Source organism: Ascidiella aspersa, chromosome 3, assembly GCF_963924565.1.
Source record: "Ascidiella aspersa chromosome 3, kaAscAspe10.2, whole genome shotgun sequence".
Taxonomy (NCBI): Eukaryota; Metazoa; Chordata; class Ascidiacea; order Phlebobranchia; family Ascidiidae; genus Ascidiella; species Ascidiella aspersa.
In genome coordinates this window covers 28,998,595-29,014,211 of record NC_139449.1, presented here as the reverse complement: position 1 = coordinate 29,014,211, position 15,617 = coordinate 28,998,595, and the positions used below count along the sequence as shown (strand labels likewise).

At 36.1% G+C, this 15,617-nt stretch overlaps 3 protein-coding genes across 4 annotated transcripts; 2 read left to right on the top strand and 1 right to left on the bottom strand.

The window, feature by feature from the left end:
* Positions 1-1,838: 1,838 nt before the first annotated feature.
* Positions 1,839-5,844, top strand: LOC146161423 (uncharacterized). Of its 2 annotated transcripts, XM_083385568.1 has the most exons (4): positions 1,839-1,974; positions 2,988-3,134; positions 4,038-4,150; positions 4,955-5,844. In XM_083385568.1, the coding sequence occupies exons 1-4, from the start codon at positions 1,907-1,909 to the stop codon at positions 5,347-5,349; spliced, it is 723 nt and encodes a 240-aa protein (XP_083241694.1). In that variant the 5' UTR covers positions 1,839-1,906; the 3' UTR covers positions 5,350-5,844. The 2 variants fall into 2 exon arrangements, with proteins under 2 accessions (XP_083241694.1, XP_083241695.1); XM_083385569.1 differs by lacking the exon at positions 2,988-3,134 and having other exon boundaries at positions 1,850-1,974.
* A 1,029-nt stretch (positions 5,845-6,873) lies between these two features.
* Positions 6,874-7,901, top strand: LOC146161422 (uncharacterized). Its single transcript, XM_083385152.1, has 3 exons — positions 6,874-7,037; positions 7,099-7,211; positions 7,678-7,901. Exons 1-3 carry the CDS (start codon positions 6,964-6,966, stop codon positions 7,899-7,901), a joined length of 411 nt encoding a protein of 136 aa, XP_083241278.1. The 5' UTR covers positions 6,874-6,963.
* A 773-nt stretch (positions 7,902-8,674) lies between these two features.
* On the bottom strand, positions 8,675-15,104 carry LOC146161421 (intraflagellar transport protein 56-like). Its single transcript, XM_083386058.1, has 16 exons — positions 14,975-15,104; positions 14,809-14,904; positions 14,246-14,360; positions 14,074-14,123; positions 13,836-13,981; positions 13,655-13,724; positions 13,406-13,582; positions 13,193-13,295; positions 12,968-13,077; positions 12,740-12,803; positions 12,437-12,525; positions 11,794-11,877; positions 11,442-11,511; positions 10,541-10,647; positions 10,088-10,221; positions 8,675-9,340 (listed from the first exon to the last, which is right to left on the bottom strand). The coding sequence occupies exons 1-16, from the start codon at positions 15,035-15,037 to the stop codon at positions 9,226-9,228; spliced, it is 1,593 nt and encodes a 530-aa protein (XP_083242184.1). The 5' UTR covers positions 15,038-15,104; the 3' UTR covers positions 8,675-9,225.
* Positions 15,105-15,617: the final 513 nt, after the last annotated feature.

The window sequence follows — 15,617 nt, the reverse complement described above, 5'->3', positions numbered from 1 at the left end:
TTATATTTTATTCACTAGTAGTTTGAGTTGTTCGACATGCATATTTCGCGAATAACTTTTATTAGTCATGTAACCTCCTCACACTCACATTGGCTATTATATTAACGGAACAAGGTGAAATATTTGCTTTGAAAGCAGAGATATTTAAATCTAAAGGCGTGAAAGTAAAGACAGTGTTGACTGGTTAACGCGGTTGAAATTTAGTTTTCGAACCTGATCCACAAAACAAATATATAAAAAATATACCGCTAGTTATTCGCATGTGAAGTGGTAACTGACGTTAAGATAACCGGACCGAAGCAGCTTAGCCATTAGTAGTATATGTCAGTAAGCCTGTCACGACGTGCATATTTTCACACTTGTGTTAGAAGCAGCACCAACTGAACAGCATCGTAGCTCAGTCACGAGTATATACGTAAATAGTTTTGTAAGCACAACAATATCAGTCAGGCCCAGCGGAAAAATCAGTGGTTTTTATCCCACTTTCTGTAATTTTCCCAAAATCGTTTCGTTTTAACTCAAGGAGTTGTTCGTTTTGGCTGCCGAACACAATGGCCCAGTTGAACTGAGTAAAGCCTTCACGGAAAGTACGGTATTACCTAGTTTAAGTAAGTCTACACGGAAGGACCGTACAACCAACATATAAAGCTTTCGAGGTATAATTTTTATTTCAAGAAATTCAAATCAGTTTTATCTTTACTTGGTATTGGTGATAACTGAAGCCACCAGGAGCTTGTATGGACGATACGAGGGTATTGTATAAGTTACACTGGTTTAAACCGCTTAGTGTTTGCATTACAGTTTAAGCAAGCTATGTGATCTGTCTGACGGTGACATGGTACGCAAATATTGACATCGCTAGCGAGTTGTCGTATGCACTTTAAGCAGCCAATATGACCATTACAAAGGTACAGGTTTTCGAAGTAATTCTCCTTCGCGGAACTTTTGCTATTATAATTGAAAGACTTAAGCTGCTTGATGACGACATTAGCCTTTACAAATGTGTTGCCGCGGGCCAAATTAACCATGTGCTATTCGCTTTATGCAGATTTTAATGAAGTGTCAAGGTCACATGTCTCTTTAAATTCGATATAATTGTTGGCATTTTCGAAATCTGTATTAGGGCCCTATTTTCGGCCTAATTGTGTTATTTTCGACGCTAAGCGGTACCGCATCGAACATCAGAATGTTCGGGGAAGACTAGAAATTGCTTTATCAAATTGGGACTGCAGTAGGTCGAAACAATTGTTCAGTTCGTTGTTACGCTTAAAGTTGCTGGTATTATTTCGACGTCAAGCAACGATATTCATGTTGTTGTTATAGGCAACGTCCTAAAAATGCAGCCAAATATGTCGGATGCGAGATGGTTTGTATAGATGTCACCATGAATCAGCATTGGTGTTCTAAAGCTATATTTAGGATATGAGATATTGGTATTCTGCTGACATCAAGGTGTTCGATAGATCGTCGGAGTTAATCGAAGATTGTATAAAGGTCGCAACAGAGATTTTATGTGAACAAGACTCTTAGTTTTGTTACCGATCAATGATAAATTTTATAATTCAAAACCTGTTGATATAACCGCTATTTTTTTCGAATTAACTAAACAACTGTATACTAGACATGTTGAATTCTTTTGGCGACGTTGCCATACATACTAAGCAAATAGTTTAAGACTCTGCAAATATGTTTAAGCCAATACAGAAAACGGAAAATCCATATCGCGTGTATGCTGGACGTCCACATTGAATAATTTTATCACCGTCATGTATTTTTAGTATTTTACATTTAAAGGTGTTTTCCATTACATGTGTTTAAAGGTGTTTTCCATTAAATGTGTTTTCCACAGGCAAGCTTATCTTTAGTAGGCAAGGTTTTAAGTGTTTCTGATAATTGAACACGAAGGATGGAAGTAGTGTGTTTAGACAGACAGCAGTTGACGCGATGTCCCGGCTTAGGCTTGGAAAGGCAAAGGTATGTTGTTTTCTAATCACGGCCGCCATCGCCCGCAGCGCATGCCTTTTAAAATTGCTTTTGGGCAATCAGCAACAACTTACTAAGGCCAACAAGGGACTGCGTTGAACGTGTTTGTTTTTACAATTTTCTTCATGGAGGCCTATATGTCTTCGGCCAGCCAGTATTCCTACTGAATTTCAAAGGCTCGTAAACTAATTTAATCACTGTTCAAAATACCTATTGTTAAACATTAACTTTCTGTAACTGTCTTTTGCGCCTGCTGCGTGTTTTTCTTGCTTACTGATGTAGTCTCATGGCAGAGGGTACATTTGTTTTTATACCTCTACATGCATATATGCAAAGCTTTATATTAGTTTTCAGACTGGTTTATCTAAACTAATAACAATACATATATAGGTGCCACTCTTGACATGGGGCTACTCAATTTGTGTGAAATTGATATGGGGCTAATCAGTCGTGACACACCGAGTTAAGCAATGTTTTGGCGTACTTTTCTTTTTTTCCTTAATAATAATTAAAGTTCCTCTTAAAAGTATAAAAACAGTTATGGCATACGTTCTTTTGGGAAGCAATGCATACTGCAAACTATACGAACTATACTTTTGATCTATTTAAATTATGCCTGTCATGATGTTTTTCTAAACCGCGACGTAGCCCTTTTATACGTTTCTTACTAAGGTGCATTTTTGGGAGCTTGGTTGGTAAATATAGTTACATACCATACTTTTTTAGCTTTTCAAAAGACTAAGATCCAATGCATTATTTCTTTTCATAAAATTAAAACAATTAATACCGATTAGGCGATTTTGTATTATAATTTTCTGATTACTTTTACCTATTTGATATTTTCTGTTGGGAGTCGGATTTTCTTCTTGTTTAACAGTTATTAAATTAAAAAAATGGAGGACTTTAATTCCATAATAAAAAGAAGGTGTGGATAGAAAAAAACGTACTTTAATGATCTCATTTGACCAAAAGAGAATGGCAGCGTAACCATAATTCCTTGCCAGGTACTGCTGCCAGCCTAGTTGCTGCAAACAACAGTCGATGAACCGCCCAGCAATGTTGAGGCGCAGAAGACAGTTGTTCTCAACACCCATGTTCACCACTACCACAACCCACAGCCCACCCCCAGGGCCTGCCGGAAACGCGGAAATGTAAATGCTGTTTGCTTGATTCGGATATGTCAATTACATGCAATACGATAGGTAACGCGTTGTGACTCTGGTTAGACTTGCTGCGGCCGCTTTGACAGCAATGCAAACTGGACAAAAGTCGTGGGAAAATACAAATAAATGGCCTGTTAAGATGGGGGTTGAACGTGTGTTGCAAACTAATAAAGAAAGGCATGCTAACTGTAATCTATATCAGTGCTTCCACCTTTTACAGTTCCCGACCCACTTTTAATGCAAATTTTATTGTGCGACCTACAATGAGATATTGGACCAAACGAATGAAAAACAAATGAATTAGAAAACTTAAAATTATCCACTTTGTGACTATAAAAAGAATCAAACAAACTTAGATAGTTCAAAAATTACACTAAACCTTGTTTAGCAACAATTAAAAATGAAATTAACAGAAAATAAGATTAGGGCCCACCAGTTGCATAAAACCTGAATATTTACTACTGACAAACGAGCTAAAATAGTTAATGCAACAAAACACATCTAATTGTTACGTATTTGTTACATTCTTGCCCAAATTTAACGTAATGATAATAATGCAATAATTACCAAATCTAATAGAAAAATGTTACATTTAGAAATGCTTTGCGACCCACCTGAAATAGCTTCGCGAACCACCGGTTGGGAAGCACTGATCTGTATTATACTAAGAGTTAGGAGTACATGACGATGATTGACAAAAAATTATTCCCTGAATATTTTAAAGGGGAGTGCACGTTATACGCAACGAATGTCGCCTATAATAAATTTTTAGGCAACAATAAAAGGCCTTAATAAATACGCAACTAAGATTATTGCAATACGTGCTATATTTGTTGATGCGAAACTTTTGTTTGCAATACCGGTACTAAGAACCTTTCTCGTTTATTTCAGGATCTGGATTATTATGATCGGGGTGATAATTGCCTTTTCGCTCTGCATATTCTGCGTCATGTGCTACAACCAATACAAAAAACGACGGGCCGGAGCGTCACTTAACACAACAAGTAAATTATTTAGTTGTTTGTTTGTTTATTTTGTTTTATTTTAGTTGTTTTTCTATAAGAGTGTGAAATATCAATCTCAGATAGATTGAAGGTTTATATATCAACATTTATGACAGCTTTACTTCTCTTCCACTAAGCTTAATTTACATTTTCAACATTTTTAAAAAAGGCCGGTGTTCGTTACGTAGATCTACGTCATGTTTGGAATTGATTTTGTATTGTACTCCAAATGCAATATACGGAGTATTGTATATGATAACAACGAATAAAACAACTCCTGACACTCCGTATTTAAACGAAATTTAGCCTAAAGTAAATGAATAAAAATCGATGGTATATTCCATAATCCTTTGTGCAAATAAGTCATGGCACATTTTAATCTTCATTAGGGTTTCACAAACGTTTTTTTAAAGTTGACTTCTTTCAATTTACAAATGTTTTATTTCCCGTTGTCTTCTTCGGTACTTATTCTTAAAAATATACATGCAAAAAATCGAACCTTTATGCAAATAAGTCATGGTATTATTCAGTAGGGATCTACAAACTTTTTTTTATATTTATACTTATTTGCAAATCTTATTTCTCGTTGTTCTTAAACACATATATGCAATTCAGGATAAGGAAATTTTGCAAAAGATAAAATGTGTCAAACCTGTTCAAAGTCAGTATATGAGCTCATTAGCAACCCTTGAAACGCGTCGGGCCCCCAACTGCAGGCTTTTGGGCGGAAATTGTGTTGCTTCATAACGCATCGTAAAACGAGAAACGAGCTTAACGCCTTTCCTTTTTTTATCACACGTACAGCTACCCCGTCACGATATCGTCGGAGAAGCGAAAGGCGGCAGTCGACCGGCGAAGTCTTCTCTATCGACCCGCCCAGCTACCGAGACCTGTCCGGCGTGGGCGGACCGCCAAAGTACGAGAACCTCAGAGTACCGAACACATTCGCCATCAGGCTCGAGTCGCAGTCGTCGGTGAAGAGCCTGGACAGCGCAGTTGTGCCCCCGCCTCCTTACATGGACACAATAGATGAACGTGAAGGCATCGATACTGAGGAAGCGAGCACAGCCACGTTCGCCATTGATGCCGACGTTGAAGGCGCTTCTCCTGCCGTAGATAGTGATGACGTCACTCGTCCTCCGGCTGCTGAAACGGACCCTGGAACTTCCTCCAACGTTACTAGGGTAGCGACTACTTGAAATGTTGTTGATGTTACTGGTACTGGCCCTTGTGATACATACTTGTGAGCGAGTTGACTCCGGCCTTGGCGCCATTCTCTTTGGTAGTGCTTCAAGTTGTTTTTATGTTCCTTGCAACACCAGTGGCAGACTGTTGCCGAAACAGAAGCCCGCGTTTTGATTGCAGTGCAGTAAGCTGCTCTACTTAATCTGTTGTCTGTTTTAAGGCTATACCTGTAGTACCGGTAATACCTCTACTGGTAACGAATTCTAGTGCTACTTCCAGGAACATTTTTCACGATCATTTTGAGACGATCACTCATACTGGAATCACGTTCGGCACTTAAGTATATTGCGATACATCTAGGAATAACCTCAACTTCGAAGTAGAACCATGCGCAAAGCATAACAATAATTGTTTCTTGCAAAGTTTCAGCAATCAAGCGCTTTTGAAACGTTAAGCAACGTCATTTGTCAGCTATGTTTTTAAACTCTTAGGACGTTAACGCAATGTCGCAATTTTTAAGTTGATTGATCTCGTTGTTTTTCGATTTATTCGTATTTAGATTGACATTTTGCAGCATCGCATGTCTAACAATCTATGCACTTAGCCCGTTTATGTTTTGTTGTGAATGTGTACTATCTCGATTGCTTTATACAACTGATTAAAATGTTATACAAACGATTGTAGGCTTGAAATGTATAAAAAATAAGCTTTGCCAGAAATATTTGCTGGAGGTTAATAATAATTATGTAAACATAACATACGATAGTCAATCGCATTATTAATGTCAAACAATTGGTTTAGTTACAGCAGTTTCAGAGTGGAAAGTTTTTAGATTTCCAGGAGCAGTAATAAAACCCAACACACAACCACAAATATTTGCCGTTATATAACAACCCGTTTTTATGAATAAGCCGGGCGTACTTTAGGTCAGTCGGTAAAGGCGTTTTATCTACACAAAAGTTTAAAATCTTCAGTCATTTTAGACCAAAAGCTTTTTTTAGTTCTCCTTTTAAAAGTTAACAAATTGCTATGCTTAATTCTACGTAAGTCTTTATTTAACGCTTTACGTTAGTTTTTATAGTTTGTGTTCGTCTTAGAAAGACACTTATGCGGCCCGTTGCACAAGCGAAAACTATGTATGCTCGACATACATGGCGCTCAGAAAAGTCAACAAAACGGACAGTCGTCTCTTCGGTTGTTACAGTCATTCACCTGTCAGGTGCGGCTCAACGCAATGTTGCTCTACTCAAGTTTCCGAGACAGATATATCAAGTGTCAAACTGAACAAAGAACTGCCGCGAAAAGAAGTTATAGTATACCGACAGGCCATAAGAGTGTCCAAATAATAATGGTGATGAAATCAACGTTTGCAAAACTTTGCTGCTGCGACATGTGGACTGGTATTGCGATGCATGTCATTACGCAATGTGGTGCAAATGTCTTATAGAATACGCTTACTTCAGCTACAGGTTCAATTATAGCTTAACTGATGGTTAATTAATTTTCGTTTGTGCTTTATTTTTTGTTTAAGTTTAGAATTACAGCTATTTTAAACGTCAGGGGATTGTATAACATGTAGCTCTGTGCAACAAAGATAAGTCTATGAATCTTTCAAAACGCTGAAAGAAATGATTGAAACAACAACAATAAACTCTACTGTCGCACCCACGCAAAATGTTACATCACCTATACGGGACGAAGTGTAAGTACAATTAGTTTTTAATGTTTTTTTGTTATAATACAATTTATATCCGTATTTTTAGGGACTGGGTAATCTTGATTACAGCCAGTGGTACTGTAACATTATGTATTCTATTGGTCGTTCTCTACAAGTTCTGCAAGCAAAGAATTTACACTTTTGACTTTGATACACCAGGTATGCTATTTAAAAATCACGAGGTTTGTTTAAAATATTCTTTTATTAAGGAAATATTTCATATAAGGTGTTTAGCTAGCGTCAACTTATTTTTATATATGAGATTAGCATATAAAAAGAGAATCAATGGCGTATAAATGCCTGGTCATTTTGTTCGTTAATAATTAACTCTGAAGACAAATAACATGGCTACAACAATATTAGCTGCGAATTGCGTCACAGTACATTTCCACGAACATTAAAAACACAAACCAGGAACTACGAAGCTCTAAAATTTATTTAGGCCCTAACATTTCACAAAACTATATCAGGCCAACAGACATAGCTGCGTTTTATTCACAGTACATTTTCACGCACAGTAACCAGGATATTTCAATCTTTATATTTCCAATGTGTCAATTGTCTGCGCTTTAAACCCAACGATATAAGATGATATTCTTATCATTCAATGTGTATATTTTAACAGCGCCGCCCCTAAGGTGTCCTTACGGGAGAAATCACAGAAGGATAGCCACAGTCGATCATTCGGATTTGGACCCAATAATATCGTCTCCTCCAGCCTACGAACACTTACCCTTCAACCAGTCGCCGAAAACAGTCGAGGGTGGTAAAGCTAGGGAAGGTTTGCCTGACGTGGTCCTTCCGCCCTCCTACTCTGAAGCTACTACCGTTGGCACCTCCAAGCAGTGACACGTGAAATTGGCGATTTTCGCGTTGAAATGGCATCAATTTGTCGAACAGGAAATAGTGCCATAACGTTCAACAACATCGCATAAAGTTCACTGCTGTAAAAATATTTCGACAGGTTATATCGAGTCGAGAAAGCCCATCTAATAAAGTTCCATATAACACGGTCAAGGTCCTCGAAAGGTAATATAAATAGTTTTTTTTTCATTAGAAACATATTTTCCTGCAAATATGCTATACGTGGAATATCTCCAGTCGTTAGAAGTTTATGTTTAAAAATGATACAGATTGGCATTTAAAAGTGAAACTAACTGTTACACTATAAGTGTGAAATATTCCACACCTAAGGCAACACTTATGTTCAGAATATGTTCACGTCACAACCCCTATACAGTTTTGTGTTAAAAAAACGAAATCTATTTTCAAATCATTGGAAAGGCGGTGTTTAGGGCTAGCAAACAACTCACTCAGAAACGACTTATTTTTCAACTAACACTTTGATGCGATATCATTACGAACACCACATTAACATTCCGGCACTTTACGACACTATACTGCCTACTGGTTTTACAACACTTGACAAAAAACGTATTTCTTCCAAATTTATGACTATTTACAAACCTCTAAACAATATTTTCTTGTTCTTATGTACTAGCATTTTCACAATCGACGTCAAATCCTATTTGGCGAAAACAATGTGTATTTTTCTTCTCTGTTTGTTGTTTCAATTATAAACTCTTTTCTGGAACAAATTAAACACACCATCAAAGTTTTGCGAATAAAAAAATAAATGTATTCATTACACACGATTTGAAGCGTATGCGTGGAATGCAGCGCTAAGCACAGGACACGAGTGTTGATAAACTATATAGGACGCGAATAAAATTGTACGTAAAACGGTCTCTGTTAAAAATATATTAAATAGCTGTAAATACATGCATGTTTACAGAACTTGAATCGCAACTATACCAAGAGCAAGTTTCTGTTTTGTATATTCAAAAGCTGAAAGTTATACGGCAAAGATGACAAATATGTTTTTTGTTCTTATTGTAATCTAATTTAGCAGGTAAGTGCGAAAACTTGTTTAAACGCACAAGTTGTCAACCAATTGAATTTTAGTGGAAAATAGTTATTTAGATAGAAATGCGAAACAGTGGGTTCTTCGTTCAGTCGTTGTACCATCAGGGCTAAATACAGTTACAAAGTAAAAAGTGAACAGTGAACACGGCCCGAGGAAAAATAGTAACACTTTAACACGAGGATGAAACTTTGAGCTATCCGTAGCGCTGTTGCGATTAGCTGCCGGAGCCGACCAATGGCGAGCGAGCTACTGGACCGGAACGCGATTCTCCTTTCCCCACTTCCGCATGGTCATTACGATGTATTCGACCTGCGGGTTGTTGGTGTTTCGTAGCAGCAGAAGTACCTCGCGAAGAGTTTCCCTAAAAAGCAGGAAGATAAAAACCTATCGCTGTGTAGAGTTTGGTATTTAACGATTCAGGCCTGATGGCGACCGAGCAACCAAAATATAAAACATACTTCGACAATTTTGATTATTATGAGACTACTATAAAATGTGAATTGTTCTTTTAAATATTATTCTATTCTTATAAATACACACATATGTGTGTTAAAAACTGTGATCTTGCACTTTTAAGGCTGCTTTTAGTTAACATTTCTATTTGAACATTATGAACATATAAACAAGTCTTATTATTGATATTTAATTAGTCGCAAAACGATGTACATGGTAAGGTTATGGACGATGTCTTTCTAGACAAAACAATTAGGTCACGTTAGGAAAAGTCACATTCACAGTCCATATAGTACAGCTCTGGTTATATACGTTAGCGTTGACGCAAATCAATCAAAGATAAAAATAATTGTGTACACTGAGAGGCAAACTCGAGGATAGTTACTGCCTATGTGGTGATCAGATATTTGCTTGTGGATTTGTGCTCCGTACACCGTACGTTCGGAGAGTGATATAAAGTTTTATGACCCAAGAAAAGGGAGACATCACAAAGCCAACGACATGACTTGGCATTTTAAGCTGCTGACTAAGCACATATTTCAGGTTCATTAGAGAGCAATGTGAGCATACAAGGTTCATGACTAAGCATACTTTCCAGGTTGATTACAAAAGCGTGTAAAACAAAAGAGCAATGATTTATAAAGAGGCTACTGACCTCGGCTCCTGTCCGGCGATGATCATCTGAAAGAGCCCCACACACGCGCCCCTCTTACCCTCCCAGTACTCGGGGTTGGGGTCCAGTCGCTCCAGCACGTCGAACGCCTTTGCCGAAATGTAGAACTGGCCCATCTGCAATGAAATATTGCGTTTGAACGGCGGTCTTTATCAGGGCCTTTGTGTGTTAGAAAAAAAAGTGACAGAAAAAGTCGTTCATTTTGTTTTCGTTGTTTTTTATCACGTTTTCGTTTTTGTTTAACTGATTTTGACATTGTTGTGATTTTTTACTCATACCACAAGCAGAGGATTTAACTTAAGACCAAGCTTTTTAAACTAATGTCCGCAAGCTATGTACACATCTCACTAGTAAGGTCAGAAAACGCTTTCGCCCTAATACTTTTCACTGTAATTTACGAAGACTAAGATGCAAAATAGCGCCCGAATCCATCACCTTGTAGCAGTCGTTGGCGATAAGCTGAAGAAGGCTAAACGACTCGCCCGAGGTTTCCATCTTGAGGTAGATATCCCAGGCCAAACGGGCTCGCTTGTTCATTATGTCTGCAACAAAAACCCAGTCAACTAATTTATAATATACCTAAAGTGTAAGTATTTAAAAAAATATTAAGTCAAGTCCCGGTCAAAGTAATTAGTTGCCAAAGATAAGTCCCAATCAAAGTCATCAGTTATCCAAGTTAAGTATTAGGCAATTCATTATTGGATCAAGTCATCATCAAGTTAGATATGTAATTTAAAAAAAACGATTAACTATTAAAATCGGTAAAGCCGTCCGATTATGAGCAATAAGTTATATAAAAATTAACAAAAAATCCCAAAACGTAAGTCAAGTCAAGTCTTAAAACAGCAGTGATTGAAGTGCACTTAAGTCAAGTCATGGACTTACTTATTACAAGTTACAACAGTGACACTGCTATTAAATAAGGGTTAACTAAACAGCGTCCAGGTGGCTATTTATTAAGAAACTTTTCCGGTCTATAGTTAACCACACCACTCCGCCCCGTTGAGCGTCATTTTCAGTAGCATTCTAGGTACTGCTTGTCGGTTATGCTATTATACGCTATTCAGCAAGTCAACAAGGGTTGAAAACTGACGACATATTACAAAAGAACTTTGACGGAAAAGTATTTTTCAGCCGCAATTCATAATGAAGGGGTCCCAATTAAACTTTAATAAAATGCCACAAAAATATAAATTTTCGCAAAAATTTCGACAATACATAGCAAGCTGCGACTTACAACAATAAAGTAATTTTTATTTCGCAATGTTAGGGATTTATTTTTGCCACAGAACAAAACACGCTTAACTAGAACAAAATTTTGCAAATATATACTTACAGCAACGGGCCAACCAACTAACGTACACGTAATCGTTTCGAATCTTGTCGCCTTGAACAAGCAGAAAGGCCTGCAAAAAAATTTGCAGAATAATAAAAACTTGTCGACCATTTCTACAAACATATTAGTAGATTTAGGTACACACAACATAGACTCGAACAAACGCTTTCAAACATACAAAAATCCGTTAAAATATATACTTTTCACTGTGAGTTTTTGGTATGACTTCATTCTCTTTGGTCTCCAATAATGACCGCGGATGTACGGAATTAGCCAGTCATTTCGGGCCAATCAACTTTAAGACTATGTGACACCACACAGTATGGGTGACGTAACAGCGATACTTACGTACCTCTTCTGCTTCTTTGTAGTTTCCGGATGCGGCTTTCGCTTGCGCGTAGTTGAAGTTGAATACGTCCTCGTTGTAGAAGTAAGTCTGCAATATTGCGGTTTAAAGCAGGGTAGTATAAGAGTAAATGCGAGAAATGTTTATCTAGATTCTAGAGGAGTTAGTTTAGTTGGGGGAAACGCGAAAAACAACGCTATGAGGCAGTCACGGGACGATTGTAAACAAGCGTAGTATTACTTTTGAAATGACTATATGCTTTATTGGAAATTGTAACAAAGTAACTTGCCTATCATAGACTCTGATTGGGGATTGTTTTGAATCGTAAACGATAAGACTAGTTTTGTGCAAATTTTTAACGAATAATTCAAATAGACATGCCCAGTCTGGAAAAACTGGTTCACGCCTCGACATGCCAAAATTATGCACTAAAACTTTGCTATATAAACGCAACAAAGCATCATTCTTTAGGCCGGGATATTACCCGCCAAATAATGTTACTGGAGGGAGTTTGGGCAAGCAATCTACACCAAATATCTTTGGCAGAAAGGGACATGAAAGCAACCGCTAGTGCTGCATAAAAGTTCATCGAATTGCATATTTTTTAATCTGGCTTTATGCAGTTTTCTGTGAAGAACGGTTAATGTACCTTAACTGAGTTGAGATAGATAAGAACATCGTCGAACTGTTTTAGCAAGAAAAAGCAGGAAGCCATGCACTGTCTCCCTGGTATCGTGTCTGGAAATATATTTAGGAAATTTGGTAGTTTTTAATTCAAAGTTACTACCGTTAATTTAATCGATTCAAAATAATGGTTACTTCATAACATGTAAAAATAACTTTTGAAAAACCTTTTATTTCAATGTTTATAAACAAATAAATCATGTTCAAAGTGTGTGTGAAGCACGTCAGGTGCTGCCATTATGTTTAAGTAGTAAACTCTAGCACTTACCACATTCACTTGCAGACCCACCGACAAGCTGGAAGTACTGTTGTGCCATTTTAATGTGTTCTCTCTGAAAGAGACAAATGAATATGAAAAAGAATATAGAAAAAAAAAACTTAAGGAATCTATTTTGAGGCATGTGGGCAAAAAACTAGACCCCAAAAAAGTATCTTTTGATTGAAACTGTTATGTAGTTCAATGTTGCTTTGATACTTCTTAACAAAAAAAACTTACTGAACCCTGCTCTTGTCCAAGAGCAGCATTGACCACAGCTTTAATTATATACTCCTGCGGGGTTGTGGGTTCATGTTCTTTTATCAGTGCATATGCTTCAAGCAGGTCATCTGTGTCACAAATAAACAAACAACTTCAGTATACAGTGATACACTGCATTTTTTTTTCTTTTTTGAAGATATATAATGGCAAGAAGGGACCTTATTTTTAGTGTACTTTGCATACCTTGTCTTAAATAGTAAATGACGAGGTTTAGCCTTGCTTCTGGGATAACATCTATCAAAGGGGGAAGCACTTGTAGCGCACCCTCACCTCCTCGAAAAACAACCTTTAGGGTGGATAAAGTTATAAAATTATTAACTTTTTAATACAACTTATATTCAAAACATACAAAAGAGTGGTAGATATACATATGAAAATGTCACTTTTAGGAATTACCAAATTGTGTTTCACTAATTCGGATGCAAAAAGAAACGATGGCGATGCAATATCTTGCAAGTGTTTTAACTCTGCTTCAGCAGCTTTTCCATTGTAAAGTTTGAAGTGATTGCAGGCCTTTAGATTGACAGCAGTTGCGCTGTCAGGAAAATTCTGCAGGTACACAGCAAGCACCTCCTGGAACACACAATAATGTTGTAAACATGGTAAATCAATTTCACACAAAATCACAATTGAAGGGGTTTTTACCTGTGAAACATCATAGTAGTCCAGCTTGTAATAGCACAAGGCGACATAGACATTTAACGCCAGAAATTCTCTGAAAATTGTTGGGGTAAAAAATTGTTTATTTAAATATTTTTCGGATTTATATGTAACTTGCTCTGTAGTCTGTAATATTAATTGCAAAAGTCAATGATTAATTACAAACCTATTTTCAAGCAGTATTCTTTTGTAAATATCAATTGCTTCTTGATAGTGAGAGCGCATGTAATGTATGGAAGCAAGGCACATTTGGTCTTCAAACTGATCTTGAAGATTTTGGTGAAAGTTCATAAGCCTTTTTTCATCATTGAACTGGTATCAGAAATCATCAATGAAAAACAATATCACAAATCATCAATGAAACACACAGTAGTGAATAAGTTATTACAGCACAGAAATATTACCTTATGGGAAAGATGGAAAAGAAGTCGATTTTGAAGAAATGACTTTGGAGCTAATAATAAAGGAAAATTTAGTACATTCACAGATTTTGAAGTACAACATAATGCTAAATTTATAACAAAAAATAATAACAAAAATAGCCTTAAGTTGCCCTAAAAATGATTATACACACACATTTCATGCAGGCATCATCTGATTCCTTGTACATGCCAAGATAAAAGCAGCAACAGGAAAGGTTTACAAAAATGTTTGAATCCACATCAGGCTTGCTACAAAGCTCAGTATATACCTGTAACAATACCAACAAAATCTAGTCACAAATAATACTGGTTTAAACAGCAAAATGTAGTTGATAATATATAAAAACATTTTATAATTTAAAAATATTTTTACCATAGTTTTTATTATGAAAAAGCAAAATAGTCTGTTGGTATTAAATCAGAGTGTTTATCAGCTTGTCTGGAGTATCTAGAAAGTGTTATTTTACATCTAAGCCCTATTTTGTGTTTTACTTTATCAAAACATGTAACTAAAGAAAACAGCAAAAAATGAATGGCTGTTTAACAGTATACACAATATAATTACTATCCAAAATGTAGTTTACATTAAGCGTAAACTTAACCAGTTATTTACAGACAAAAAACTTTTATGGACTATGTTAAAAAGCTAGTTATTTAAAAATATTTGTGTTTTTTGTTCAGTAATATAATGCGGTAAATACTTAAAACAAAACAAACCTCAAATGCTTTTTTGTATTCACCCAGGTGGAAAGCACAATATCCTATCCATAAATCGGTTAGGTTACTATTTTTCTCAGATGTGTGTTTGCTGAACTGTAAAACACATTTATTTATATAAACATTTACCAAAGCATTATTGTACTTTTTATCAACTGAATACCACCTCGAGTAAGGTCATAGCTCCCATGTAATCTCTTGCACTTAACAAGTCATCCAACTTTGGCATTTGCTTCTTAGTACTCTTTTCCTTTTCTACATTTGTTGACCCACCAACAGCAGGTTTTTGACGTGACAAAATCTGCAATTTCGGAAATATAAGGTTTAAATCTCCTCTCGAAAGGGTTAATTTATAAAAAAAATATTGCAATTCGATTAAATGGGACACCATACCATGATGAAGTCTGCTCCTCTGAAATTAGATTAATTCAACGTCGGTTGTGAATTTATTTGAATAATAATGTTCTTTTCTAGCTTTAAGCGATGCAAGTTGTAGAGGAAAGATTATATTGTACACTTATTTTACAATTTCAATATTGTAGCAAAAATGATAAACATTTCAAAGAACGTAATTTGAACAAAATCTAATATATCGCATGAGGTAAAGGTATTTTTGTTTAATTTAGGAAAAAAATGAAAAGTAAAAATATATTGTTTGCTTTAATTTCACCAAAATATTAAAAATGGATTTAAACAAAACAGTGTTTTATATTTTAGTTTAATTAATAGAACTCAAGTAATTAAAATATACGATTTGCTTTAGTTTTCGGATAAACAAGGTTTCTCGTATTTAATTGCAACGCATATAT

Bases quoted from the DNA above. Each gene is read 5' to 3' on its own strand.
- LOC146161423 (XM_083385568.1), top strand. From the start codon at position 1,907: ATGGAAGTAGTGTGTTTAGACAGACAGCAGTTGACGCGATGTCCCGGC. The intron at 3,135-4,037 runs GTAAATGCTGTT...CGTTTATTTCAG, and splicing joins CCTGCCGGAAACGCGGAAAT to GATCTGGATTATTATGATCG. The intron at 4,151-4,954 runs GTAAATTATTTA...TCACACGTACAG, and splicing joins AGCGTCACTTAACACAACAA to CTACCCCGTCACGATATCGT.
- LOC146161421 (XM_083386058.1), bottom strand. From the start codon at position 15,037: ATGCCAAAGTTGGATGACTTGTTAAGTGCAAGAGATTACATGGGAGCT. The intron at 14,905-14,974 runs GTGGTATTCAGT...TGTGTTTTACAG, and splicing joins GAGCTATGACCTTACTCGAG to TTCAGCAAACACACATCTGA. The intron at 13,725-13,835 runs GTTTGTAATTAA...AACAATTTTCAG, and splicing joins AGAATACTGCTTGAAAATAG to AGAATTTCTGGCGTTAAATG.
- LOC146161422 (XM_083385152.1), top strand. From the start codon at position 6,964: ATGATTGAAACAACAACAATAAACTCTACTGTCGCACCCACGCAAAAT. The intron at 7,038-7,098 runs GTAAGTACAATT...CCGTATTTTTAG, and splicing joins TCACCTATACGGGACGAAGT to GGACTGGGTAATCTTGATTA. The intron at 7,212-7,677 runs GTATGCTATTTA...ATATTTTAACAG, and splicing joins TTTTGACTTTGATACACCAG to CGCCGCCCCTAAGGTGTCCT.